We start from the raw sequence: 27,113 nt of genomic DNA, 5'->3' as shown, positions 1-27,113 counted from the left end.
TGTCTTGAGTACTGATTCTCAGCAACCTTATGTAAGATTTTTTTTATGCAAGGTGAGTGTAGAACATAATCAGTGCTTCCCAGTCATGCTTATATAAGGAAAATGCTTATTTTTTCCCCTATCTCCAACCTCTGGACTCTCTAGATGTGCAAATGACTACAACTGAGCAACTTCTTGGACAATCAGCACATTGGTTACTTTGAGAAAATTAATGGCTGCTAAAGCATTTCAAGGCAAAGATAAATTCACATGCAGGTTGCTTCATTTGATGGTAAGTGTTTACATTTACGACAGACTTAGGTACGATACAACAAGTAACCACTGAAGGTAGTTACTGGTGGATACTTGGCTGGTATAGAGCCAGTTGCCAGTCTGAGCCAGACTTCTTGACCATAATTTAACTCTAATAAAGCATTTCCAGTAATTACTCTGTCAGTGTACTTGTTACTATTAATATTTTCAGCCTGAAAAGTGAGTTTGTCTATTCCATCAATGACCAGATAGCCAGAGGCACGCTGACTAAATGATTCAATGGTATATTCAAAAACATAGACCCCCAGATATGGAACATGGAACTTCCCAGTTGCTGGGGCAAATGAGGCTCCATAGTTGACATCCAGATTGTTAAATCTGATGGGTCCTGGAGTCGTCATTCCATATGTATGAGAGGCAAAAAAAGCCACCATAGGTGCATATCTGTATGATCCTTTTGAAAAATCTGGAAGAGAATAAAGAAAAATTTCAAGTAATGTTACATTGTATAAAAGTAACTTGGACCAGCCAGAAGATCAAAAGCAGCTTTTCTAAAGTCACATCATTCAGTACCTTGAGCAACTGAAATATCGTATTTCTGCATAAACACAGAGTTTTTCTGTATTGTATAAAAAGTAATTTTCTTCACAATTAGTGCTAGGTGTATCCACGAAAGGATAATTTTAGCAACAGCAAGGGAACTTTATGATTGTGTATACCATGTTATCATTAAGGGAGCTGCTATTTTTCTTTTCTTTCTTCCCCCCCCCCCCGCCAAATTTTTTCCCACCTCAGGATCTCTTTCATTGTTCCTATGTGCGCTGAAGCCAAGAATTTTCTCCACAAATCTTAGGCAGACACTAAAGAGGTTTAGCACTCCTGATGTTAAATGAGGGAATAAGTATATGTTTTTCTCCTCAAGCTGAGCCTGTACGCTATGATTCCCTGCCACCGTACAAATGATTTTATTCACTATTCATATGCTGTCATGACTAAGAATCAGCCAAATGGCTGCTAAAAGCTGCATAAAATTCACGTTCCATGTGGCCTGGATGTAAATGACTTGTTTTCTAGACTGAATAAGCACAGTTTCCACTTTTCTTTTTCAAATTATCTTTCAAGGACTGCATCCGTTGCTGATGAAAATCAGAGGCATGCCTAAAATGACTCCTTGAGGCCATAGTCCCATGCACCATGGTAGCTACTTGTATTTATACAGCATTTATGACTGTACTGAAGCTAGTATCCCCCAGCAATGTGATTTTACCTCCCCCTTCGAATTTCATGATACCATGTTCAAATACATCTATTGCACACTCTCCCACTCTGTGCAATTCACCAGGGAGCTTTCCAGCTATTATGACTGGTCCCAGTCCAATTTAATCCCATCATCTGGTCATATTAAAGAAAGAGATCACAAATCACCCATGGGGATTGATGTCTTCAGCACCAAAACACAGGACACTACTACTTGAGTTGGTAGTCATTAAAGTGAAATGTGAGACCTTTGACCAGCAAATGCTCTCTAATTAGGCCCTGAGGCAGAGGCCCATATTGCTAGCATATTGAGCTACTAAATTCTGTACTTGCCGACACTCAGAGAATTGTCGTTCACCAGCTTTGTGCTGCAGTTGGCCCCTCCAAAGGGGTGGCGACAAGCACAAATAAAGCTCTGTCTGTCATTGATACAGGTTCCTCCATTCTGGCACGGAGAGCTGACACAAGCTGAATACTGCCCTGTGATAGAGAGGGAGGAAAGTCAACAACCTCAGCCGCAATGTCATTACAGTGACACTCCCCAGGTTTTCAGTATTTTGGAAAGCCTCTTTGTCAACTCATAAACCCAGTGGAATTTCTGCTGTGTGAAGTCCAACTTCAGCTCCCGTCGAGGCTCTTCAGGCCCTTTGCTAGTTCAGCCTCCCTCTTTGCCTGAACACAGCATAACCTCAGAGAGATGACCTCCAAGATATACCTATAGAACTATATATCTATAGAATTATATACCTATAAAATTATGTACCTATATATACTTCCAAGATATACCTATAACCTCCAAGAATTACCTAAAAATGCTGAGTTATGCTCATCTCAGAGGGTCAAGTACATGTAATAAGAGGAAAGATATTACATATACAGATCACACCCAGCTGACCTGGAGAAATCTGTCAGTCCAGTGCTGCTGAGCTCTGAGACAGTAACTACTGAGTGTAATTGCACAATATGTTGTCATAGCAGTGGAGGGGGAAGAACATTCAAGCCATGTTAAAAATTAAATATTCCTATGAAAAATTCTGCACACAAAGCATTCCCCATCCATACATTTTTTTTCCTGTCTCTTCCTTTGATCAAATAAAAGTAATATATATTAGAAAACAAACATTTTCTTTCCTAGGAACTACTATCAGAGCTCTGGAAAGAATGCTCCACACAGTCCTGTGATGGCAAATCTAGGTTGGTAGGTGGGAACTGAAAAGCCTTTTATAAAAGGTTCTACTTTTTGCCAGAGAAATGTTGGCATGGATCTTCACATAGTTATCTCAGTAATACCCATAGTTATCTTCAGATTCCCATCGAGACATTTCACAGACTGCTGCATTAAGGCAAACTATTTCCACGAGAAATTTCAGTTCAGTGAGTGGAATGCTAAAGCACATTGTACAGTGACACTTGAATTTGCACTGATGGAGCATATGGACTTAAAAATAACAACAGTAATTCTTTTCAGAGAAAATAATTCCCATCCCATAATGCCTGAAGTAAAGCAATTTAGGACTGTGATGACTGGGGTCACAGTACAGGCAACTGGACATGAGGAAATAATGTTTTTCTTCTCAGATAACAGTTTTTGCTGTGCACTTAATTGACCCTATTTTTCACTCATATTTACCAAGCATCCACAACATTTCTGTCATATTTACCAAGCATCCACATGTTTACCAAGTGTGAAAGGAAAGCAGAAAAGGAAGGAAAGCAGAAAAGGAAGGAAAACAGCTGATTGTGCTGACTGTATCATATTCCCAAAATACAAAAGCTTTGTACAAGAACATGGCAGCCTCTCTGCTAATTGGCCTCTGCTTATCATAAGAAGTAAATCTAAGAAACAGGAAAAAGATCACAAAAAGGAAATGATGAGATTGAGACCAGTGTTTTAACAGTCTGCTGAGGGATAAGTTTGGGTGAATTTATCGTTGGAGTTAAAACAAATTCAGACATAGTTTTACCTACAATAAATTAACTCTTCCAGTGCAGCATTGTTTAACAGCAGCTGGGGAGCATGCTCCATTTGGTAAAACTAGGAGAAGCTGTGAGGAGGTTTGTGCAAGGGTTTTCAGAGTAAGAGGCAAATGCCCTTGATCTCCACTGAGCAGGTAATCTCTGTTTAACTTCCACGTAATCTTACAATAGCATGTACTTGCTGTCATTTCTGGCTATGGCTGTCCCTCTGCCCAGTACTTTTGTTCTCCTTCTCCTAGCTGAAGGGCATCCTGAGACACTATGTACTTATTTTCTGCTTGGGGTAAAGATGCCAAGAGTTTCAGATTAGGAAAGGATTTCCTACTATAGTACATATCCTATTTTCAATTAATCTTCACAATTTAGTAGTGTACATGAGTAAAAGAGAGAGACTTTATAAATTAAATTAAAAGCTTAAATTGCAGCTAATAATAGCAGAGAATAAACTGAATGCAGTTGCTATTTACACTCAGTATGGTAGGAGTGAGGAGAGCCAGTTAATGCTGAGTTTTGTTACTCCTTGTGAGGGCAAGCAGCCAGAAGCTCTTTTGGGAAATACACTGCTGTACAAATAGAACTTCAAACAAATAAGGAAGCTCTGTCAGTACCTACTGGGGTGTTGTTTAGAATCAAATCAAATATTTAGAAATTTAATAGTCTCTTAGTGACTCCAGTGGTTCAATTTGGAAATGTCTGAACAGGAAGTAACTTACCAACATTTTTCAATATTCAGTTATCTGTAACTGTCTTTCAGGAATCCCTGGGAGATTGGAAGAGCCTGGCAGCTTACTAACCACAGGCTCACACAGGGTCAGACTGGTTGTCAGCCTACAATTATTAATCACCTCTGGCTTACGCTTTCAAGTCTGACAGTAACAAAAAGCAATGAGCGTCCCCAATAGCCTAGATGCAAGGAGTCCCAGGGAGCAGTGGGAGAGAGGCAGCCCCAGTGGGGCTGGCACCCTGGAACTAAGGGTAACAACAGGGCTGGTGCCTCACCTGGAGTGATGACAAACAAAGCATAGCAGCTGATCATGGTAACCAGAGTTAGTCACAGCCATGCATGAATGAAAAGGCCTGGGATTTTGGCTTGAGCTGATCCCAGGCCCATGGGCAGGGTGTGCATTTCCAGGGCTAGGTCAGTATGCCCAGGGCAAGTAAGGCTATTGGTACATTTGGGGCCCTGGCAGGGAATTTAGTTATAAGTGCTGCACAGGGTGTTTATGGTGCAAAAAAGCACCACACGGGTAGTGGCTGAGCCATGTCATTTGCCAGTTCCACAGGACCTGCAGACACATGTCGTCAGGACCCACAGACCTTCATGTGCACCTTCAGGTTCCTTAGTCTCAAACTTGATCTTCTCCTATGGCAAGCGGTCCTGCATTCTCCCATTCCCCATCTTTGCCTTCTGCAGCTTGGGCAGCATGGCTGAAGCATTTGCCAGTGAAGACCAAGGCAAAAAATTATGTCCTGGGTAACCAGGTCTTCTGTTTCCTGCTGGAGAGAGTCCACCTTCTCTCTAGTCTTCTTTTTATCCATGACATACCTACAGAAGCTTTTCTTGTTGCCCTTGATATCCCTGGCTAGATTCTGTGAAGACTTTAGGCTTTCTAACGTGAGCTCTGGCTGCTCGTACAATTTCTCTATATTCCTCCCAGGCTACCTGCCCTTGCTTCCTCCAACTGTAGGATTCCATTTTGTGTTTGAGTTTGTCCAGGAGCTCCTTATTCACCTATAAAGGCCTCCTGGCATTCTTGCCTGACTTCCCGTGTCACACCTGAGCTTGGAGGAGGTGATCCTTGAATATTAACCAGCTTTCTTCGGTCCCTCTTCTTTCAGGTCTTTATCCCATGGTACTATACGAAGCAGATCCCCGAAGAGGCCAAAGTCTACTCTCCTGAAGCTTGCTACACACTCTCATCACTGCCCTAAGGATCATTTCATGGTCACTGCAGCCAAGGCTGCCCTTGAGCTTCACATTCCCCACCAGCCCCTTCTTGTTGTTGAGAATAAGCACAGCCCCTCTTTTTGCTGGCTCTTTTGTACTATCACCAACACATTCCAGGAACTTCCTGGATTAGTCATGCCCTGTTATGTTGTCCCTCCAACATATATCGGTGTGGTTGAAGTCCCACATGAGGACCAGGGCTTGTGAATGTGAGGCTGCTCCTATCTGTCTGTATAGGGCCTCATCTACTCTGTCTTCCTGGTCAGGCAGCCTGTAACAGACCCCCACTATAATGTCACCTGTCCCTGCCCATCCTTTAATCCTGGCCCATACACTCTCAGGCAGTTCCTCATCCATCCCCAGGTGGAGCTTCATGAACATAAAATGTTATTACATATTATATACATAAATATAGCACAGCTACACTGTCAGCTATTCATTTTAATGGCAAATCCGAATAAAGCCAAAGCACAACTAGTACAAGACAGGCTCATTTCACCTTTGCACGGCAGCGTCTAGATTCTCTAGAGAACAGACAGCACTAAATGGCGATGGGAAAATGAAACTGAGCAAAGCTGCCCTTATTCTGCATCACGTATTTCTGCAGTAGAATAGTGCAGTGGAAGGTGAGAACAGACATAATCCATAACCAAGACTAATAAAAATCTTACTGTATATTGTTTCTTTAAAAGCTGTCTTCTCTCCTTTGTTAGATGCTTGAATCTGTCTTAAGACCATCACCTTTTTATTCACCCTGGGTTGCCAATACTGTTCAATATCAGGAAAAGTGTTAGATTTTCTGTCCCTCACACACATATTGCAGCCTTTAGCTGACATACACCTTTTTTTTGTCCATTCCACAATATGGGAAGTCTCCAAACCTGTATGTCCCTGCATATGCAATGCAAACTTGCGTTGTTTCCCCTTGATTTCAAATAACTACTAAGGAAAGTATTACCTCAGGGCCAAATCCTGAACACATTAAAGCCAATGAAAATCCCAATCTATTACAACAGGATCAAATATTGAACATATTGAAATCAATGAGAATTGTCATTCATCTCGTTCTAGAATTTTATTCTAATCTTTTTGAATTAAAAAAGACAGTCTAAGATCAAATACATTTTATAATCAGCCAGTTACACCTTAGGGTTTCTTCTAGAAACTTTTGTAGAATCAGCAGGAGACCACACCATCTCTGGGTGGTCTTCTGGAATTTGAGAGAAAAAGCTTTCCTGGAGAAGTAAAATACACCCAGGCAGAAGACAGATTGTTAATTAGAATAATGGTCTTACTTCTTTAAATTACATAATGTAATATATGAATTTGCTAGGCATGAAATATCACTAAGCACAAAAGCTCATTACTGACGAAAAAGCATGTATATATGTAGAAACGTTGCTTAAAAATAGGGCTTTTCAACATCTGCAAAGATCTGCACTTTCTGTAAGAGTGAGCATACGTGCAATGTTAACAAGTGAGCTATTTATTAAAATTCAGCATGAGATAAATAATAAATAGGAAATAAATTAATTCATTAATGTGGAGTAAAAAAAGCCAGAGCAGGTGGCAGCTTCCTGTGCTCCAGGCAGGTAGCACTAGTGACATTTTCCAACAAAGTAGAAGACTCAGGAAAGATTAAAGGCAACTTATCTCATCTTCCCTTAATTTTAATTGTGACCAAGGGTTTTGAATTTGCATCCTGTGCAGTGGCAGGAACAGCCAGAAAACAGAAATGTCTGAGAAAGAATTGCCATTTTTAATATCAAAATATTCAAATTACTCTTTCATAAGAATTTGGCAAATCTTGGTGTATTTTTAAGCAGAACTGCCTGTTGGAATAGCTGTCTGTTCTCTGTTAACTGAAACTATGACCAAGGACTGAAATCCTTCAGTAGGCATGGCTTTCAGCAGAAGCCAAGCTACTCATGGGACTGGGACATTAACAAGGATCCTTTTGATTGATTATTGAAAAGTGCTGTACCTAGGACAGGAGGAGATGAAGGAAGGAGGGAAGGAAAGGGAAAGAAGAGGCATGGAGAGGGAAAAGGAGATTACCTATGGTCTTATCACATGAACAAAGTGGTAGCTCTTACTACCCCTACATCTGTTTACAATAGGGAGCAAATATAGTTTCAGAAATGTTCATAAGTTTAATACTTTACAGAAAAGACTTAAATCTAGGTCTTCAAAAGTATCTGTACATCTCTCTATCATTTAGGCGCTGTCTCACTTATTTTAACGTGAATTAGAGTTCTTTGAGGATTTCTTGTCACTTAATCACTCATCATTTTCTGTATTTTGCCAGAAACTATATTTCCATAAAATATTAGTTTGTGCTACTGATTTTCACTCATCTGATTCCAAAATTAGTAACTCAGAGCTTGTATTTCTGTGAATTCATCCATATGTGAGTTCATTTCATATGATGATGTTTGAATTGAAGTTCAGAAGCAAATCCCACTCAAAATGTCTTTTTTAAGAACGGCAGCTCCTACAGAGCTGAGATGTTCTCTGGATGGACTTGAGTCAAATCTATTTTATTGTCCAGGCTCCTGATTCTGCAAGAATACACTGTTGTAACTGCAACAATAGTCTCACTGAATTACTGAAGGAGCTGGCAAAAGCCTCATTTCAGTGATCTGTTGAATTCACTTGCTTCAGGTTTTTTACACTCTTTGTCCCCACTGACACTGCAAGGTACTGACACAACTCCAAATAACTCTCCCAGCTTGCATGTTTTTTTACTGAAATTGCTAATTGAGATGCAGGCACATCTTGTAGTTTAGACTTTGTGTAAACTGACAGTTACGTTTGAAAGGTCACGTACTCAGTTGAGTGTGTGTGCATGCACATATATCTTACACTGATCAGATGTGAATTTATTAAGAAAAATTAAATGGAGCTCCTAGATGCTTTAGTGCATCTTATTTTATAAGCAAGACACTAGAGTAACCTCAAGTTCCTCTGAAAATCTCTTTTGTACTTTTTATTCACCTTCAATCAAGTTCTGCACCTCAGTTCATCACAACGGTTACATAGGCCTTTATTACAAAGACCCTAATTTTTAGTAGAGTAAAATGCATTACCTGGATCTATAGTATTATCTGTGTTTCTCTGACTTCGGCTTGTCAGACTCACGGTGACATTTGCTGCTCCTTTTTTCACTGGGACTGGTTTCTTCACAACTGATTTCACCTGCTTCTGAAGTTTGGTGATGTTGTTCATAGCATTTGCAACTGATATGTCAACATGCTGGGTTAAATTTGTCAATATAGTTCCTGCTCTTATTTCAAGTACAGATTCTATGAGCTCCTTGAGGCCTCTCTGCAGGAGGGGAATATCTGGCTGAGCAAGTTTAATTAGCACAGGTATACTCATATTCACTTTTTGGAGGCTGTTGTTGGTATCATGACACAGCCCCCAGGCCTCATGAGCAGTCTTGTTCAGAAGAGGAATGATATTTGAGAAGCGGATTGACTTGGCTTCCAGGGCCTTGATCCTGGAACTCAGTGTCTGGAGCTGAAGTGAGACCACTTGTTCTTTCTCCGTCGAGGCAGCTTTGGGTTTTTTCAGTGAGACACAGTTGTTTGCCAAAAGCTTGGAAATTTTTGACTCCACATTCAGAAGGCGAATCTCATGGTCCTTTGATTCCTCCACAGAGTCAAGTAGCTTTTCTTCCAGGCGGATGATATCTCGTTGTTGATTGTCCACTTTTGATGATGTATCATTTAAAATATAGAAAAGTCTTCTGAAATTGTGGAGGATCACTTTGTCAGACTCCTCGTATGGAAGATCAGAAAGGGATGGTGCTACGTGTAAAGAAAATTCATACTTCTTGCCAATGAGCAGCGTCTGGAGGGATTCATTCAACTGTTGAAACTGGGGAATGAAAGCCAGGAGGCTGTCCAGTTTCTCAGCTCTGCCACAGCAGACTTCAGTCTCATTTCTTAGAGCATGTAGCGTATCTTTCAGTACATAGTTATCTTGAATAGAATCAATAGCACTGTTTATCACTATCATGGTCTTGTTTAATCCATCTTCTATTTCCATGGAGCATTCATTAACACGACTCTCAAACGTTTCCTGATAAGCCTGAGATTCATTTTTAAGTCCTTCCTGAGTTTTGGAAATCTCCTTAATTGCAGAACTCATTCTGTTAATGACAGTAGTGAGGTTTTCAAGCTTCTTGTTGATTTCTTCAGCTTGAATTTGTTGTTCATACTCTGAAGTGAGACTAAAGGGTACCCCTTGTTCAATCAAGGGTTGTAGGATCTCCATATCATAACACAAATCATTAATTTGCTCATTCATTTTGTCCATCTTATTGTCCAATGGAAGAACCAGGTCAGAGAGACTTTTATTTAGGATAAGCATATTCTCTTGAGCTGCTGTCAGCTGTGTTTGGAAATCCCTCCTGCTCTCTGACAACATGTCATCACAGACCCCCAGAACAGAGTCTCTCTGATTTTCCAGTGCAACACTGAGATTGCTGATCTTGCTATCTTGGACTCTTAAGTCATCATAGATCTGCAGCACCATCATTCCTTGTTTCTTTACTTCCTCATGCAGTGTGAACATGTACTCTGTAACATTGTACTCCATGACTTTTTCTGCTGAAGGGATGTTTTGGCTTGAAGACTGTTCAAATGATAACAATTGTTCATGAGCATCTTTCATTTCAGTAAGAGTCCTATTTAAAGATTCATAATAAATGACACTCCTTGACTGTTGATGCCTCACGTTATCCTCCAAGGATTTCTGCTTTTCCTGTAAAGCTTTTATAGGTTTGTCACAGGTGAGGGTCATTTCCTCTTTCATCTGCACCATATGACTCTTTAGCTCCAGAATGTCAAGCTTTGTTGGCCCATTTTCTTTCTCCTGAACAAATTTTTGTTGGGTTTCATTCAGATGCTTGGCTAATTCTTTTGTGTTTTCAAGATCATCTGACAAACTAGATACCGTCTTGAAAATCTGAGCCATGCTTTCTTGCATTTCACCTTGAATTACTTTAAAGTGTTTTCTGACAATGTCTTTGACTAATTCACTAATACTTCTGGACTTGAGACCTTTGGGAAAAAGGAGAAATATGGAAACAATTAAACCAATTCTTCTAGCAATATCTAGTTTCTTTTCTACTATGTGAGCAAACACAGTGCTTTACAGAAGAGAAACACACACATCCCTGCCCCTATTTACCGATCCACAGAGCAAAATTTAAAGCTGAGAAATGTAGAGAATGGATAACAGTATTTAAAGACTCATCCCTGTTTCTCCGAGATCAGTGGGAGTTTTGCTATTATTTTGAAATGGCAAACTCAGACTCTGCATGTGGTATCAATGTTGATCTCCTAGCTAAGCCGTTTCTGAGCACTGAAATGGGGAGTTCTGTGTGCTTTTGTGGCTTGCGCATGAGAAAATGATATGTCCTCTCTCCCCTGGGAAACTAAGGAAAAAACCACTTGCTGTATCAACATTATGGTCAAGAAGTGAAAGAAGAGATTACCTTCCTATTGTATGTGCTAAGTGATCACACAACATGCTGTAAGCAGAAAGAAGCAAATAAGAGGAATAGCCTTACTGAATATCTAAAGTTAGTAACATGACAACTGCTGCCAAAGGCAGACATTTTGAAGGTACACATCTTTAGTTAGTCTTGCATACTACAACTCTTTAAATAGCTCTTAGGAATACTGATCCTGAAAAGCACTGGGCGGAGGTGAACCTGTCGGAAATCTGCTCCTGTGAATAACATCCTATCTAAGGCTATATGGGAGATGTATTTTGATAAGACAGTCATAAAATAGTGTTCATCAAGAGTGTTGCATAACATATTTCAGTTAATTATAGCAGTGCTTCTGCTCTGGTGTGAGATTAGATGGGTGGTTTTGATTTGTTTTTCAAAGGTAGCCCCTATGTCCAGCTAAAACATTCTTTGCATGTTTTTTCTAAACCCTATGAACACTTGCAGCCAGCTTTTGGCATAAACGCTAAACCCTTCAACCTCTACAATGCCTTGATGATCACCATCTACTTAAAACTGTATTGGTAAAGGCAGAAATTCTCTGTTGTCTTCCTGTGTTTTCCTCTCAATTACATCTATACCCTGGATTTTATTGTTTCATCTCTAAAACACCAAGGCATGTTCTGAAACCTTATGTTAAAATATATTCTCAGCAAGAGCTGTAAAATGGCAGGAAATCAGACCCATAAAACCCTGCACAACTTTGGGCTCCAAGGGTGCAAAAGGATTCCAAATAAAATTAGTTTTGTCCAGCAAGCTAGAGAGAAGCCCAGTACTACTTCTATTCAGGAGATCCATTTGAATTGTGTGTGTTTCCAGTTGGAAACAGAGATAAAGTAGTTGATTATGTTTGCTTTTTATGAACTATGCGTTTCAGTCTTCATTATTTCTGGTAAAATGGACCATAAACACCCATGATCTGTAGGGGATAAATCTGTCACTTGTTCACATGGTGGTGGTTTTTTTTCCAAGGCAGGATATAACAGGCAGGTGCAGTAAGTTTGCTAGCCCAGGAAAGAGCCACTTCAGAAATATAGTATGAAGCTTCCTAAGCGATAAACTCAATTACTGTCAACTGTGGTCACAGATGTCACAGCAATTTTTACATGAAGTATAAACAAAATAACGAAGAGATAATACTTCTGAGATTGCCTTTATTTTACTTTTTACAACCTCAACAGCAAACAAATGCCTGGACAGATGTATACACATGAACGTGCACACCTACACAAAGAGCTTTGCCAGTGAACTTCAGTGAAGGAAAAACAGTAAGAAAAGATACCTGAGAATAAGGATGTCCTGGCAGCTGAGAGGAAGAACCAAGATATGAATGCAAAGTAAAATAACTGAAATATAGAGAAAGCATTGTAATTGATGACTTGGTTAGGTTGCTTTATGATGCTGAAAAATGTTCTGTGCTTTAAAGGACTCAATGAGCTGTGAAGAAAAGTTTAATAGCTGTGGAAAGAAACAAGGTTACTCTAGACCTTCTGTGAGGAATTAATTAAATTTCTCCATCTCAGTAACAAATCCTGATAACAGACCATCCTGCTGCAAGGGGTCTTCCACAGGATCTATACTGGCCTTTACTTTCGTGACAGTCAAGAAATTGCCAGCCTTGCTCTCTCCCATTCCTACTCTATTTAGTTGGACCACATTTGGAATAGAGCTTAGCTCTGGTTTTCAGGTAGTTTTGTTATCAAGGGAGTGGAACTTGATAAAACAGACAGCTTTGGGTTTCTGTCCCTTACTTGCTGGCTAAGACATCTAGGTAATGTGGTAAGCAAGTGGTATTTCAAAGTTCACTAGGGGCTGTGGGAGCACACTCCTCCCCAGAAAGACCTGATCCAAACTTGTGCTGTAGGTGACAATTGGGTATATTCTTAAGCTTGAGCTGAGAATACACAAGTACATTCGTGGATGTAATTCAATTTCTCTGTTGCTCATTTTGAAATAGGAAGGTCCAAATTACCTGTGAACATTAAAGATCTCTTGCACTTTTTATGAGATTATAAATTTTAATTTTAACTCCCTGGCTGAAATTCAAAGTGTGTAATTACTCTGTGTCAACATATACTCCCTTTGCAGATTCAATTATTTGAAGAATAATGTGCAAAATAAATGTATGTACACAGGAGACTGAGTTAAGGTCATATATCCAGCTGCAAATGACATTTCTGACTTGGAAGTTATTAACACTCCATTGTTGAGTTCATTTTCAAAGGAGAGTACGTTTTAATAATGAAGAGGAAAGGAGTCCATAAAAAGGCTTGATGTGGAGTGAAAGGAGGAAGAAAGACTAGTGAGAAGTAAGCAGAGTTTACTAAATAAAAAGGAAACACCAAACTAAATAAATTCTAAATAAACAAAAGTAAATAAATTTCTCTGTATAAAATAAAATAAACATATAAGAAGTAGGAACAGTCTCCTGCATACTGAAAACAATTTTTAAAAATGCAGGTTTCACTAATCCAATTAGAGGAGTGTATCAGTTACTTCAGTGACTGTGGCCGTGTACAAACAGATAACAGGTTTGTGGGACCTATTTACAAATGAAACCAAGAAATAATGACTTTGTGAATGGTATTGAATTTTTGTTCACAGAACCAGACCTCACTCCTAACAAACCCTGATACAAAGCTGGGCAACCATAAGAATTTCTGTGATAAGAAAAAAAGTGATTAATGGATATGAGCAAAGGACCTGGGCACCATGGTAAGAAAATGGAAAAGTAGGGGAAGTAGGAAGAAGTCTGAATAGTATGAAGCAACTACAGACTTAATTGTGCTTCAAAAGCATGTTGCTTCAGGATGGCAGTGGTAGTGGGGAAAGTTGTGTTTTGCTTCAGATGAGCTCCTAGAGTAATTTTTAGCAAGTGTGATGTGCCTATACTGCACATCTGTACCAGGTTAGAGTACAGCATGAAAACTTCTTCCAGCTCCTGCTACTTTAGGATGCTCTTTGCCCGCTTGGAGTATGGCTGATTGATACTCCCCGGACAGAAACTGCAGTTGCCCTTTGACATTACATATACAAGCCAACAGAAACTGTAACCTTTTTCTCTCTCTCCTCCTCTGCTCATGCCTGCTGTTTACCTGCAAGAACAACTTGTATTGGAGTACTCACAATTAGAGTCAAGGAAAGTAGCTGATGATAGCAGTATTTTCTTTAGAGTAATTTGATTAGGAGATAGATGGAGAATATAAATCAAAAAAAGGCCAGCAACTGGAGATTTCATCTAAGCAGGTACAATATATATCATTGCAAATAAAACCAATAAAAGTTTGAAATACATTTGCAGAGAAGTGTGAAATAACGGGGTTTTTGTACTGCACATTTTAATTAGAATTTGGCCGCTGAAATATAGAATGGGAATGAAGAAGCAGAAGTACAGGATGCAGCAGAAGAATGCTCTTGGAATAGAATGGAAATGACAGCCAGAACAAACGGAATATAAAAAAGAATGAAGAGAAAGCAGAAGGGAAATGGAATATATTCAAAGACAAATTAAATGTATGCCCAAGGGTTAAGAATGTCATCTAGCAATATATGGAGAGGTGAAAGCAGGTCACCTAAGTGAGAGATGGGATCCAGGGTACAAGAGAGCCATCTAGCATGTGGCACAAGCAACTCAGAAGACAGAGGACTGAACATAGAAGAAATAGGACCACACTTGGTAAATTCGAGGGAGATACAAAAGCACTTTTTGTTTGGTTTATTTTTACCTCAATGTAAGAATCTCCAGTTCCCTCATTTTATTCTGAAACAGTAGGAAGTCCTCTGGATTCTAAAGTGTATAATACAAACAGTTTGGGGAAAGTGTATAATACAAACATTTCTGGAAAATCAGAAAAATATGGTGTATCAAGGAAATGAAAGCATCAGTGTCAATCTGTTTGTTAAGCACCATTTGTAGGTGGGAAACAAACAGCTGCAGGATTCACAAAGAATGGATGCATAATTCTGATAGCAAGAGTTTGCCCAGCCTCCTGATCCCTGGCCATTTCTTTCTCATCTACCACACATGAGATATTTATCAAAGGTAGCCTAATATGATCAGAGCCAAACTATTCAGCAGGATGTTTGACGTGTTATAAAGACAACAACCACAGAATTCTTTATACATTTTGCACTGCATATGTGAATTATGTATTAAAGAATATTACTTAGACTTGGTAGCAAAGCAAATACTACGTCCTTTAGCAGCTGTCATACAAACAAAAAACAAAGATAAGAATATTTGCAGAAGCTCTAAGTAAATGAAAATGTCTTGATTGTGATTTAAGTTATCATGTAGATGATGTAGTGCCCAAGAATGTAAATTTTTTGTCAGTATAAAAGACACTATAATAAATGTCAAAATAAACAAATCCCTCCACCATGGTATGAAACTAAGAGAATTCTCCCTATAAATGTTGAGCAATAGAATAGGATAGTCTATGAATGTTTTTAGAGTTTATTTTTTTCTGCCACCTTTAACTGCATGAATGATTACGTTAATTTATTTTTCCTACCTTTCAGAAAAGACTGGAAGTCTCTGCCCTTATCTTCATTGATTTTGCCTTCCAGAGAAGAAAGCATCTTGCTCACATCATTCATCGCAGCAGCAATGCTGTCAACCTTCTTCTGTAGAAAAGTCAGTTTCATCTCCTGGCTGCTAATCCTCTCATTCATTTTTTGTGTAAATGCTTGGTCAGAGAACAAAATGAGAAGAAAAAAAACCAAAACAAAACTAAATACAAATCTTTAAAATACTTGTGGGGAGAAAGTGTAATTGACTTGAGACACGTTAGCTGGAAGTGGGGTGAAAAGTTTCTGAATTTTTAGTCTTGAGTGAATCATCTCGATTTTTGTCATGTAGCATGTATTAGTGACATTCAGAAGCACAAGCAGTAACTAATTACTGAAGCATCTGTATCCATTATAAAGTATTTATAGTTCTCCAAGAGCATTTTCAATGGTAACATATTTTAGGCAGCATAATGCCGTTTTTCCTTCACCTAGTACCCAAAAGTATATTTGGTTAATTCTCATTTAGTTTATCTCCTTTAACACAATCACAAAAATGTTGATTTTTACTTACTATTTATAACATAACTTCATGAATTTACAAGGCTTGTGTCTGAAAGAATACATCTTTTCAGTGTTGGGGTCACAATAAAGGCTTCTTCAAAACAGCAATAAAACAGCTAATAGATAAATTACTTTGGAATAATCATTAGTCTGCCATTCAAAAAAAATGCTCAGCTTGTGAAGTCTAGTTTATTTTAAAACCTGCCCCAATTGATCCTGACACTTGTAGTCTCCTCAGGTATAAAGAGGCCTGGTTTTAAGATAGGTATGCTTTTAAGATATGTAGTGGTGATGAAGGCCTCGCAAATTAAGACTCCACATGACTTCAGCTAGCCATCTAAGTTTGACAGCTGATAGGAATGGGACTTAGTCTGGGATTTTCAGAAGATGCTGAATCAAAACTAAATGTTCCAATTACTGTAAGCAAAGCTACAAAATCTCTTCACTTCCTAAAAATTCAGCCTAAATGGCCTACCTTAGACACATGACCTATTACCCTACATGATCAAGGCCATACTATGACTTAATAAACTACTAGGCAAGAGATTCCTTAGCAGTACATACAAATATTTATTAGTATAAATTTACAGTATATTTACAATACAATAGCAATAGTATTGCTATTGACCTTGTGTCATTTTTCATTATGACATCAGTGTCTATATCTATGGCAGTGAACAGTTACAGTCAGGACTCATGCAAGAACAGAAGTGTAAAAACTACAACAACAACAACAACAACAAAAAGTTATATATAAAAAAGCATATTCTTCTGACCTAACTTTTATTCTTCAGAATTCTAGTATGTAACAAATACGTGTGTCATATCTAACTCAACAGCACTTGGGAAAATCCTGAAAATTCACTAAGTAAGTGCACCACTCAGTGCAGATGAAGCATGCCAATGAGAATGCTCTCCTGTGAAGGCATGTTGGTTGTGAAATTCTTAAGTGGTAAAAGCTGGTGAATAAGGCTGGCTGGTTCAGGTTAGATGTTAGCATCTCCAGCTGTTTACTTTGCCCGTGGTGTCTACTTACACAGGCACAAAATTGTGTTTATAACTCAACCACCTAGTATAGAGTCTGGCAATTCTCCCCAGTGGCTCTGTGGAGACAAGCCATTGATGGATCTTCTTTGCCTGAATACCCTTCATCACTGCTCTGTGACTCTGTGACAGACAGACAGATCTGGACACTTCTGCTCCTGTTTGAATTGTTATTATGAGAAAGTGGTTTGAATTCTTTATTGGCTCATGCATAGTCACCCAAACTGGCAACTAACCTGCAGGGTGCAATGCTTTCTTCAGTTCAGTTTCTGTCACTTCCTACTGAAGGGGGAAGTCAAAATGCACAGATGAACCTGAAAGTGAGGTTTATAAGTGGAATGGCTCCACAGTAGGAGCAGGAAACAGAATCTGGTGAGTAGAGTTCTGGCAGCTGCTGATGTAACAACAGACCAGGGCAGTCAGTCCTGGCCAAATGCTGCCAAATAACTTGCATCTAATTTGCCATCAAAAATTTACCTGACAAATGCAGTCTCACTCTCTGCTGGGAATTACATCACAAGCTCTTTTCAAACTTCCTTATTCAAATGTTGCACATATTTCTTTTGCTGTTATTTAAACATGGTATGCTGATTGTTGGTGGTTCACTGAGTACACAGACTTTCTAAATAATTTTGCGTTACCAACATCTCTATACCCTCAAAGACATACGCACCTCCAGGTGGTACACACTGGAATATAGTATAGACTGACAACTACTTGCCTACCTCTAAATCACGGATACCTTTTCATGGTTCCTTTTAGTGAAAGCTTAGTATTTGAATTTATGGTTAATTGGAATGGTCTGATAAACCATGATTGTTTCTGCTCCCAGTTTAGTGAGTGTGCAAACACACCTAGCATGAATAAAATTCCATTCCCATGAATACTTATGCAGGCAACTATGAAATTAATTTTCTGGAACATTTGTGCTGGTAAACTTTAAATCATACAAATTGTAATGGAAAATAAACATAAAGAGAAGTGAGCACACCCAAAAATTCTAGAGACTAAGAAGTGGAGAAACTTTTCATGCAGTAGTCACCTAAGGTAACTTCTCAATGTAGATCACTATTCGAATAAAAGCATTATTGTTACTAACCAGCTTTTACAATGCTGAGGTCTGTACATACCCTTGCAAGAAAACACTGACATGTTCCAAATCCTTACAGTCTAGAGAAGTTTAAGTAAACACAGTAGTGAGCAAATAAATAGTGTAATAAGAAAGTCTCAAACATCTGCATAAAGCTGTAGACTGCCCTTGTGTTGCTTAGCTATTTGATCATCCTAGATGGAGTCGCTTAAAACACACCTAAGCTGCCCTTGCTAATGTTTGAAGCACGATTGTACTAGCTGTGAATAAAACACCATTTTTTTGCAATATGTAACAACAATCACATATTCAGATAATACAATTAATGTCACGACATTTTTTTTTATGCCCAATGCTGGTCTATGCTACTCCTCAACTTGATTTGGGTTTGTTGTTTTCTTTTTTGGCGGTGTTGTTTGGTCATTGGGGTTTTTTTCCTTTCTTTTTTTCTGGTAATTTGTCTCTTTTACTCTAATATAATAGTTTAAATATTTCCATACAGAATGACTTTCCTGTTTTTTCATTAGTCACAAGACGCTACAAATGCTACGTTACTGGTACCTTTAAATTCAGTTTCCTCTGCCTGTCTTTACCAGAGAAACATACCACTGAACCATGACTAGAAACTCGAACAGTTCATTCAGGTCCCTTCAGCACACAGGGATTTTTCCCAAATTGTTTTTGCAGTGATCTTAGTGAGTCATGTGGTCAGTGATTGGGCTAGATGTGATAGTAATTATAACAGCTGACCTGGCCCACAGGGGTCCTGAGGAGCTCCTGGTGATCTCTCACTGACAGTTCTGCTGCTTTCAGCCTGGTTGCTGTGTATAAGTGACTGCTGTTCTTGAGCTAAAAGAGGGAGAAAAAGGAAAGGACGTGAGTGAAACATTGAACATGACAATCACAATTCCACAACAACTGCTTTCTCTCTCTATTCTGTAACAACTTTACCAAAGCCTAATAATTTGCAGTGATTCTTATCTTCTTAGTCCATCTATAACAGAGGGTTGGTGTTAACACTAAAGTGTCAAAACTTGCTCTATAATGAACAGAATTTTGAAATCTCCAGGGCTAAAAAATCCTAGAGAAATATTTTAGATCAATATAACAGTAGTACAAAGACAACACAGTGATTGTCAGCTGTAAAATTAATTATTCTTTTTTTATAGCTACAGAATTAGGTGTGTTGAAACTGGTTGTTTTTGGTTTTGGTTTTTTTTGACAGATTACAGATTCAACCATATAAATCTTCCCACTGAAGACAATGGGTGTATTACATTGTTACAGCATGTAGAAAATAAAAACATTTCAAAACATAATCAAATTGCAACAGCCAGCAAATATCATCTGAGATTTGCAACAAAGGGATTAAGTTTTTAAATATTTCCTCTGGTCATAACAGATTGGATTTACTGAGCCTATTTTACATATCAGCCCAAAGATTCCCAAGCAATTTGCAAAAAGCTAGACTAGCATTATTATTATTTCAATATTAATAATATTACAGTTGTGAAAATATTTATATCAATATTACAGTTGGGAAAACTGAGGTCCAGAAAAATAAAGTACCTTTGCTCACAAAAAGTAGGGAATAAATGATAGGATAGCTGGAACTGAACTGAGATTTCCACCTTCCTGACTTAGTTCTCCAGCCACTAGGCTTAATTGTGTTGTTTTGATTTCATTATTGTTACAGAAAAAAAAAGCCAAACCAAAAAGCATATGTACAAAGTAGATTGTACATTTTCTAGTGTAAATTCATACCAGTTTTTATATGCTTGCTCAGTTCATGAAGCATTTTGAAGTGAAAGTTGTTCCAGCCGGAACACGTCTAAGGAATGGCACTTATGTGAATTTCAGTCTTTAGTACAGTACAAGCAGAATAACTTTGGTATGGTGACATTATTTTGCAGTTCAAATAGTAAAACTAGTTTGGCCATAATGTGAGTTTCCAAGGAAACAGAATAAAATGCTGAATCAAGAAATCCCCTTTGTTTCATCAGCCTCTTAGCAGTATATATGAGGATCAATGGGTTACATTTAAGGATGTTGTAAGGTGATTTATGTTGTAAATTGAGGGGCGGGGGGGGGGGGGGGGGGGCGGACGGATGGACACGAGTACCAATTAGCACACAACTCAAAGGAAATGTCACTGAATTTATGGACTGAAAATTTCATAGATTTTATTTAAATTAACTGATTAATACAAAATCCTCAAATAGTTATCATTTCAATAGCTTCAGTTATCCTTCTGTGGCATAGCTATTGACAGGAGTTAAATACTTGCATTCAGCCCAATTCATCACACAGGATTTATCAGATGGTGATGTGATGATATAATCTATGACAAGGGAGTCAGTTACTTGCCTGTGGTAAAGACCAGCTGATCGATGTTCTTTTATTCTTTCATTTACCGATCTTTCTGTTGCTTTAAATGTATTCACTGCCACTGTTAGTGCTACAGGCACCAGGGTTTTTTTATACTATCTGTCTTATCTTTCATCCTCCTTATTAAATCAATTGCCCCACTCACAGCTTCACATTGTGGAACACTCAAAAATCTTAGTTTTATTCACTTTTGAGGTTCAAGAATATATATACTTATCGCTGTGTACCTGTTTTACTAATGTTTAAACTGTTCAGATAACTTAATCTCTGTGAGATCCAGGACATAGTATCACTCTGTTGTAGCACACCAATAACGGAGCAAGCCAAGAGTGCATTATGCCACTTCTAAAAGCAGCAAGAACAGTAGCCAGTGATACATATACACAAAATTCCTACAAGACAATAAAGCATATTGTACAGTTATTAAATTTCATCACTGTATAGGAAAGGTACTTCTTAGGCAGCATTAGAAATTCAGGGTTTCATTTGTGAAACGAATTCAGGAGAGTCATCGGCAATATAGCTTCTACTACATCATTCTTCCAGTATGGCTCAGTCTGTTTCCAAAGAAACTGCTCTAACACATCATATGGTGATTAAGTCTTATGTACGTCTTAGTCTCTCAGCTGATATTCCCCATCCTAGACGCTGAAGAGCAGCAGATGTGATGGGAGCACCAGACTGAAACTCTAAGTATGTACTCTTTAAGGTAGAAACAGCCATAAAATTATTTGCATTTGAGACCTTTTAAAAACTGGATCTTCTTTATTCATTTTAAGATAAAAGGAAATACAAAACAAAAATTAGACTACTAGACCTACCTTATAGGTGCCATTTACAGTAACAAAGCAACACCACTAACAACAACAAAAAAGGCAGCAATTCAAAGTGCTGAGTGATGAGTTCTTCCAGTTTCTCCAGGAGCTTCAGGGTCCTCAGCACTTCTGAATATCAGGTAACACACACAGGAATTTAACATTAAGCTCCTATTATTGAATATATTGGCCTAGATGTATAATTTATTGACCCATGTATTTTTAAACACAGCATGCAAAATGATTTCAGACAATATTAAAAATATGGAAATTGGATCTTTTTCTCTCAATATATTTTTGATGAAGCAGAAGTGGTTGAAGGGGAATCCTGTGGGGAATTTGGTAGTTTCCTACCATTCCCTGTGTTTCAAGGGGAATTGCTACCTTTTGTGTCTGCAGCTCACCCCAAGCAGAGGATAGCACTCACTCCTGTGTGGAATATTTTACAGCCACCTGCTGGAGAAATGGCATCACTACCATGAGAGAGAATTCAGTGCTAACAATGGCTATGGCATTGTCAGCAGCAATGAGAACCAGCTGTTTGCTCTAAACCACGGCTAAGGCAGATGGAAATGAATTCATACACATTGTCACCTCAGCCTCGGTCCACAGAAAAGCTGAATTCGAACACAGCATGATGTATATTTGAAGATGCATCTTCCAGTTCTTGAAATAATTTTTGACATAATATAGTGTTAAGAGAACACATGTAGATGAGCAAACTGGGATTTCTTCCCTTCAGACACTACTACATGCACATAATTTTCTCCGGCTTAAGGATGAAAAGTTAAAATAAAACTGTGTTTAGTAAAAGTGACATCATGAACTTTTCAACTCAGAAATTACAAACCCTTTCATTTTAGCAGTTTTTCACCCAGTTAGGTATTTGATATTCCCAAATCAAAACAATGATGTTTTATTTGTTGAATAATCCATATTGAGCCATTTTGAGACTTGGAAGAAATTATGTCTGTATTTTTCCCTTCTTAAAAAATTGCATTGTCCATGCTGGACTAGGGTCTATTTCTTATCCAATTTGGTCACGTGTTGCCGCATGGGAGGTAAAGCTAGAAACAGCGATCTGAACACGTGTCTTCCCAGAGACTCCTCTGTCTCACCCACTACTACATTATCGTGAGAAGCATCTGTAGCCAAGCAGTTATGATGAGGCTATCAAATATTGTTTACAGATGTCTTGTAATAACTATCAGATGGTGACAAGTGTTTCCTCCTGCCTAGACTGTCAGACTGAAATAGTTATGTATGATTTCACTTGGTTAGAGAGAAGCGAAACCAGAAGGCATTTTGAATTAGCGTTTGCTACAAGGAACCCACATCACAGTAAAAGTGCCTTCCCAGGATCTAAACCATATTGTCAGAATACTCCAGTTCCCTTGGCACAGAAACCCGTCAATAATAGTTCTGTTGTTGAGAAGATCAAGTGCAGAGAGACCAAGCAGAGAGCTCAGAGCCTCTGGAGAGCCCCTGTCAGAGCTTACAACGTCTCTCCCCCTGGTGTTGTAGAAACGAAGTGCCTGAAGACAAGACTATTGGGCTCCCAGCTGTTCAAGTTCATTAGCTGACTTCCCTTCATGGGAATTGAATAATACAGCAGGGCTTCTGCTGGTGGTCTGCTCCTCATGGGAGGCATGGTTCCAGAAGCGAGGAAGAAGAGCCTTTCTGACATAACACCTTTCATCCCAATCTCTTTAAGCACTTCTACAAGCATTAATTAATTAAATATCCCAGTGCCCCTGTGAGATAAGTGTCATCTCAATTTTCTAGATGGGTAAACGTGGGTATGCAGATTATAAGTGGCTTCCCCAAATTATTCAGCAAGCCAGAAGAGGTCTGAAAACAGAACCCAGGAGATGTAATTTCAGGCCTGCTCCTGTAACACTTAACAACATTTTTCTTTATTCTTATTTTTACACAGATGCTACTACAAATTGAGTTATACAGTTTTTTTTCCTGGTCAGTGCTTCCCTGTTGTTTTGATGTCATTTCAATTTTATCAACTGAAGCCTCCCCCTTCAATAAACATTTTTAAATATATTTTTGCTAATGTTTACATTTTTTAAAAGCAAACCTTTAAAACATCTGATCCATGCTCACTGGACAGCCTTGCTGACTGTGTCCCATGTTAATATCTGACTCCACACCCAGCTTCACAGAAGACTATTCTGTGCCTGCTGTGGTTCTGCTTCTTCAGCATTGAAATTTCCCTCCTGGATCTGAATAACAGTGATTTCTCTTCATTCCTCTACATTAATTTTTAATCACAGCCTCTACTTTACTACTGCTGATTGAATTCCCTACCACATCTAATGGTCTTTCTTGTAATATTCATTCATTTAAAATATGTATGCTGATGCCATATCTTATTTTTCAAGGCCTGCTTAAGGCCAGCAGCAAAGAAATAGCTATTATACAGACATTAAACTACAGTACATTGCCATATGTTTGATCACCAGGGCAAAGGTAAAACACTCTATTCTGTCAAAAAAGGGCACAATTATACAGGGTTCATGTGTAATACCTAGTAAAATTCGGTCACTGTTAAAATGAACAACAAAAGTCCTACTCAATTCAGAGGGAAACAATGTTTATATGTTATTTTACCATATCTAAAATACATTCTTAGAACCTGAAACTGAAAGCCAAAAGAGTCACAGTGCTGCAGATGAATTTTACAGCAAGTGTTCAATAGAGTACCTGGATTTAATATCTCCATCACTGCAACATTCAATAACTAAAAGGTCAAAAGTAGAAACACCAAACACACTGTATACAAGCTCTATATTTTAGCAATATAGAATAGGACTAAAGATGTTGAGAGTTTTATTTAGAGTGGAAGAAACGAAAGGACATTCTGCTTAGCTACTCTGGAAATTCATGTGCAGGGAAGAGTCAAAATCCCAAAGCATTTTAATTCACTGTGCATCTCTCCTGACTTTAAATTAACAGGAGGGACTGTATTGATTTTCAGCAGAGGTATTTGCTCACAAGTTAGATTGCTTTTTTTTTTTTTTCTTTTGTTGAAGTGAATAGTTTCAAATCCTTACAGCTCTATATACCTTTGGATTGGCAGTTTTGCCCACTGTACCCAGGACAGCACTTCCACTCCAGTGATGTTGCTATTTTATGTTTGATTCTGTAGGCTTGGTGTGTTGTTGTCTGGGACCTGCAAAACAAGAACATTTTAAACCTAGTTTAGGTGACCAAACAGGAGTTGTGGGATACCTGTATAACTACATAATGTTATCTTACATGTCAAGTATGTTCTTTCACTAACTGCTTGAAGCTGAAAGTGAAGCCTGGCTAGGGTTTGGTGTTTCGATAGCAATCACAGTTTTAATATTGCAGCCTTCAGACCATCTGCATAGATTTAAAAGGAACCTGATGTCTATTTAATGCTGTCAGACTTCTTTCCTGAATATCTTATTCAGGAATCAAATAATGCTGACTTTTTATGGAAGATATTACTATTAATATCTATGGACAGAATGAGTCAAAATACAATCGTGATATACCGTTTTCTTTGAAATTACTTAAAAAAACATTACAGTGAATTTATACCACACCAGTTAACATTTAGTGTGCACTGGAAACCTTCCATTCTGATATTTCAAACAAGATTACACAAACATTAATCCAATAAAGCATGTAAATTTCCACTCTGGAAGTCAATGAAAGGAAGGTATGGCTATGTAATTATGATGCCTCAGCTATTGCAGTTACAGTATGCAACTGCAGTGGCAGCAGCATTTTTGTTTATGTGTTCCAACACATTCTGCATGCCTTGGCTACCCCATCAGTTTTTTTAGCTTTCTTAACTTCATAGAGAAGTCAGTTTAGAATGAACATACTGCACTAGGGGATATAAAAGAAACCAACTACCGAAAAATCTACTTGCCTCTTTTAACATGTTAAAGTTTGAATTAAAAAAAAACAATAATAATTGCACAGTTCTGCTCGCTGCTAAACACTAACATGAAGAACACCTCAAATCTCAGAAAGTACAATGATAAAACGGTTACAGAACTGTTTTGGACGTGCAATACCTGTCTAAATCATTCCAGAAAGGGGGACAAATTTGAAGGCTGTCAGAGAAAAAAATTTACTCCCAAATGAACTACAAATTGCCACCCTGCTTTACACTGAAGTTAATCTTGCCACCCCTTCACACGGGATGTAATATTACATATATTAAAACACTCACAGCAGCTGGCTGTTGCATCCCCAACCAGCTTTGCCTCTGAGAAATGGCGTTTTCAGGAGCAAGAATTCAGAAAATATTAAGGTGAACTGAAATCAACAGAGTTCTCAATTATTTTGCTGTATGCATGGTCTTATTTTATGATCAAACTACCTTATTCTGCATTAGCATAATCCATTCCTGGATGCATTTGTAAGAATGAAGCGTCCATGAAAGGAGTTAATCAAGAATAATGATTTCAAAAATAACTGTCCATGTAGAGAAGCCTCAGAAATTTATATAGGAGAGACTTATTTACAGGAGCAGTATAAGGAGCTAATTTTCCTACCAAAAAAAGAAATTAAAAAAAAAAATTGGAGTTATTGAGAATCTTCTGTATCAAATTAGAAAATACAATTTGAAATACAATTGATTATATTTCAGAGTCACCAAATGCTAAGGATACTCTATTCCTGGTTTCATCTCAAAACTTTAGGCATGTGCTGCCATACCATCTAGAGGATAATTCTCAGAACAGCCAAACTGATTTGGAAGAGGCTTTTGAAATTTTTCAAGGGAAAAATATATTACAACCTCTGTTCTGTTGGTGCTGGTTTGGATTGCCATTTCCCAGGCACGTGCCCTGAAAACCAGTTTCACTTACCACTGAAATCTGAAGTTTAGAGAATACAATGGGGCACCCAAACCACAAAGGACAATCTGAATATGTTTAGTAGAGTCATTATTCACAAGTTGTATCCAGGCCAATTACTTTTCTAGGTTCACTGCTTAACCAAAGCTGTGCCAAAAATAAACACATAGCAGAGAGATAATAACAGAAATATTTATGTCTCTCAGGGGAAGCCTTTTGCTCCAAAAGAGCAGAAGCTTGGAAAACTGCACAGAAAGGATTTCCCTGCACTTTAAAGCTTCATGCACCTCCCCTTGCAGTACTCTGGAAGAGTGGAGCATGCTTACTTGAAAACTTTGAACTGATCAGAGGGTGCAAGAGTGAAAGCATGCCAAGTCATGAGCTTTTACACTTGCTACAGGGACAAGTCATGAGCTTTTATATTTGCTATAAGGACATGTGAAGATGAGTCCTGGAAACATGCTAATATGCTCCCTTCTGTTTTCATTTTCATTTCCAAAGTCATGCTTGTATGAGTTATGCAGCTGGTGATAACATACTTGCAAGTACTCTTTCTTCCTAGTTCTACACACCTTTGAGCACAGGATCCAATACACCAAGTCCAAGGCTTCGCTCTGCCTGACGAGAAGGTTTCCAGGTTGTCCACTACCACTGTAGGTATGAGCCTGGTATGGACATAAGCACACCAGTTTCTGCAAGATACAGAAGGCAAATGTAATTAAAGTACAAACAACATTTTCCACAATAAGATGATATATAATATTTAAAGGGGAAATTTAAACCTATAATTTAGGGATCAGACCGAGTTCCAAACATTAAGTTCTGTTTCACACTGCTAATGTAGTCTTGGGCAATTAGTCTTTGTGCTTCAGTTACCTGTTACCAACAAAGAAAA

At 38.3% G+C, this 27,113-nt stretch overlaps 1 protein-coding gene across 1 annotated transcript; it reads right to left on the bottom strand.

The window, feature by feature from the left end:
• Window positions 1-296: 296 nt before the first annotated feature.
• MMRN1 (multimerin 1) lies at window positions 297-26,910 on the bottom strand (the record flags this gene model as incomplete). The annotated part of the gene is made up of 7 exons (XM_010011473.1): window positions 297-718; window positions 1,843-1,989; window positions 8,524-10,503; window positions 15,473-15,646; window positions 18,916-19,014; window positions 24,446-24,552; window positions 26,791-26,910. Coding segments are annotated over 7 exons (3,049 nt in total), but the record flags the coding sequence as incomplete, so codon positions are not given.
• Window positions 26,911-27,113: the final 203 nt, after the last annotated feature.

The sequence above is a fragment of the Nestor notabilis genome, unplaced genomic scaffold, assembly GCF_000696875.1.
Source record: "Nestor notabilis isolate BGI_N333 unplaced genomic scaffold, ASM69687v1 scaffold553, whole genome shotgun sequence".
NCBI lineage: Eukaryota > Metazoa > Chordata > Aves > Psittaciformes > Psittacidae > Nestor > Nestor notabilis.
This window is presented reverse-complemented; position numbering and strand designations above follow the sequence as displayed.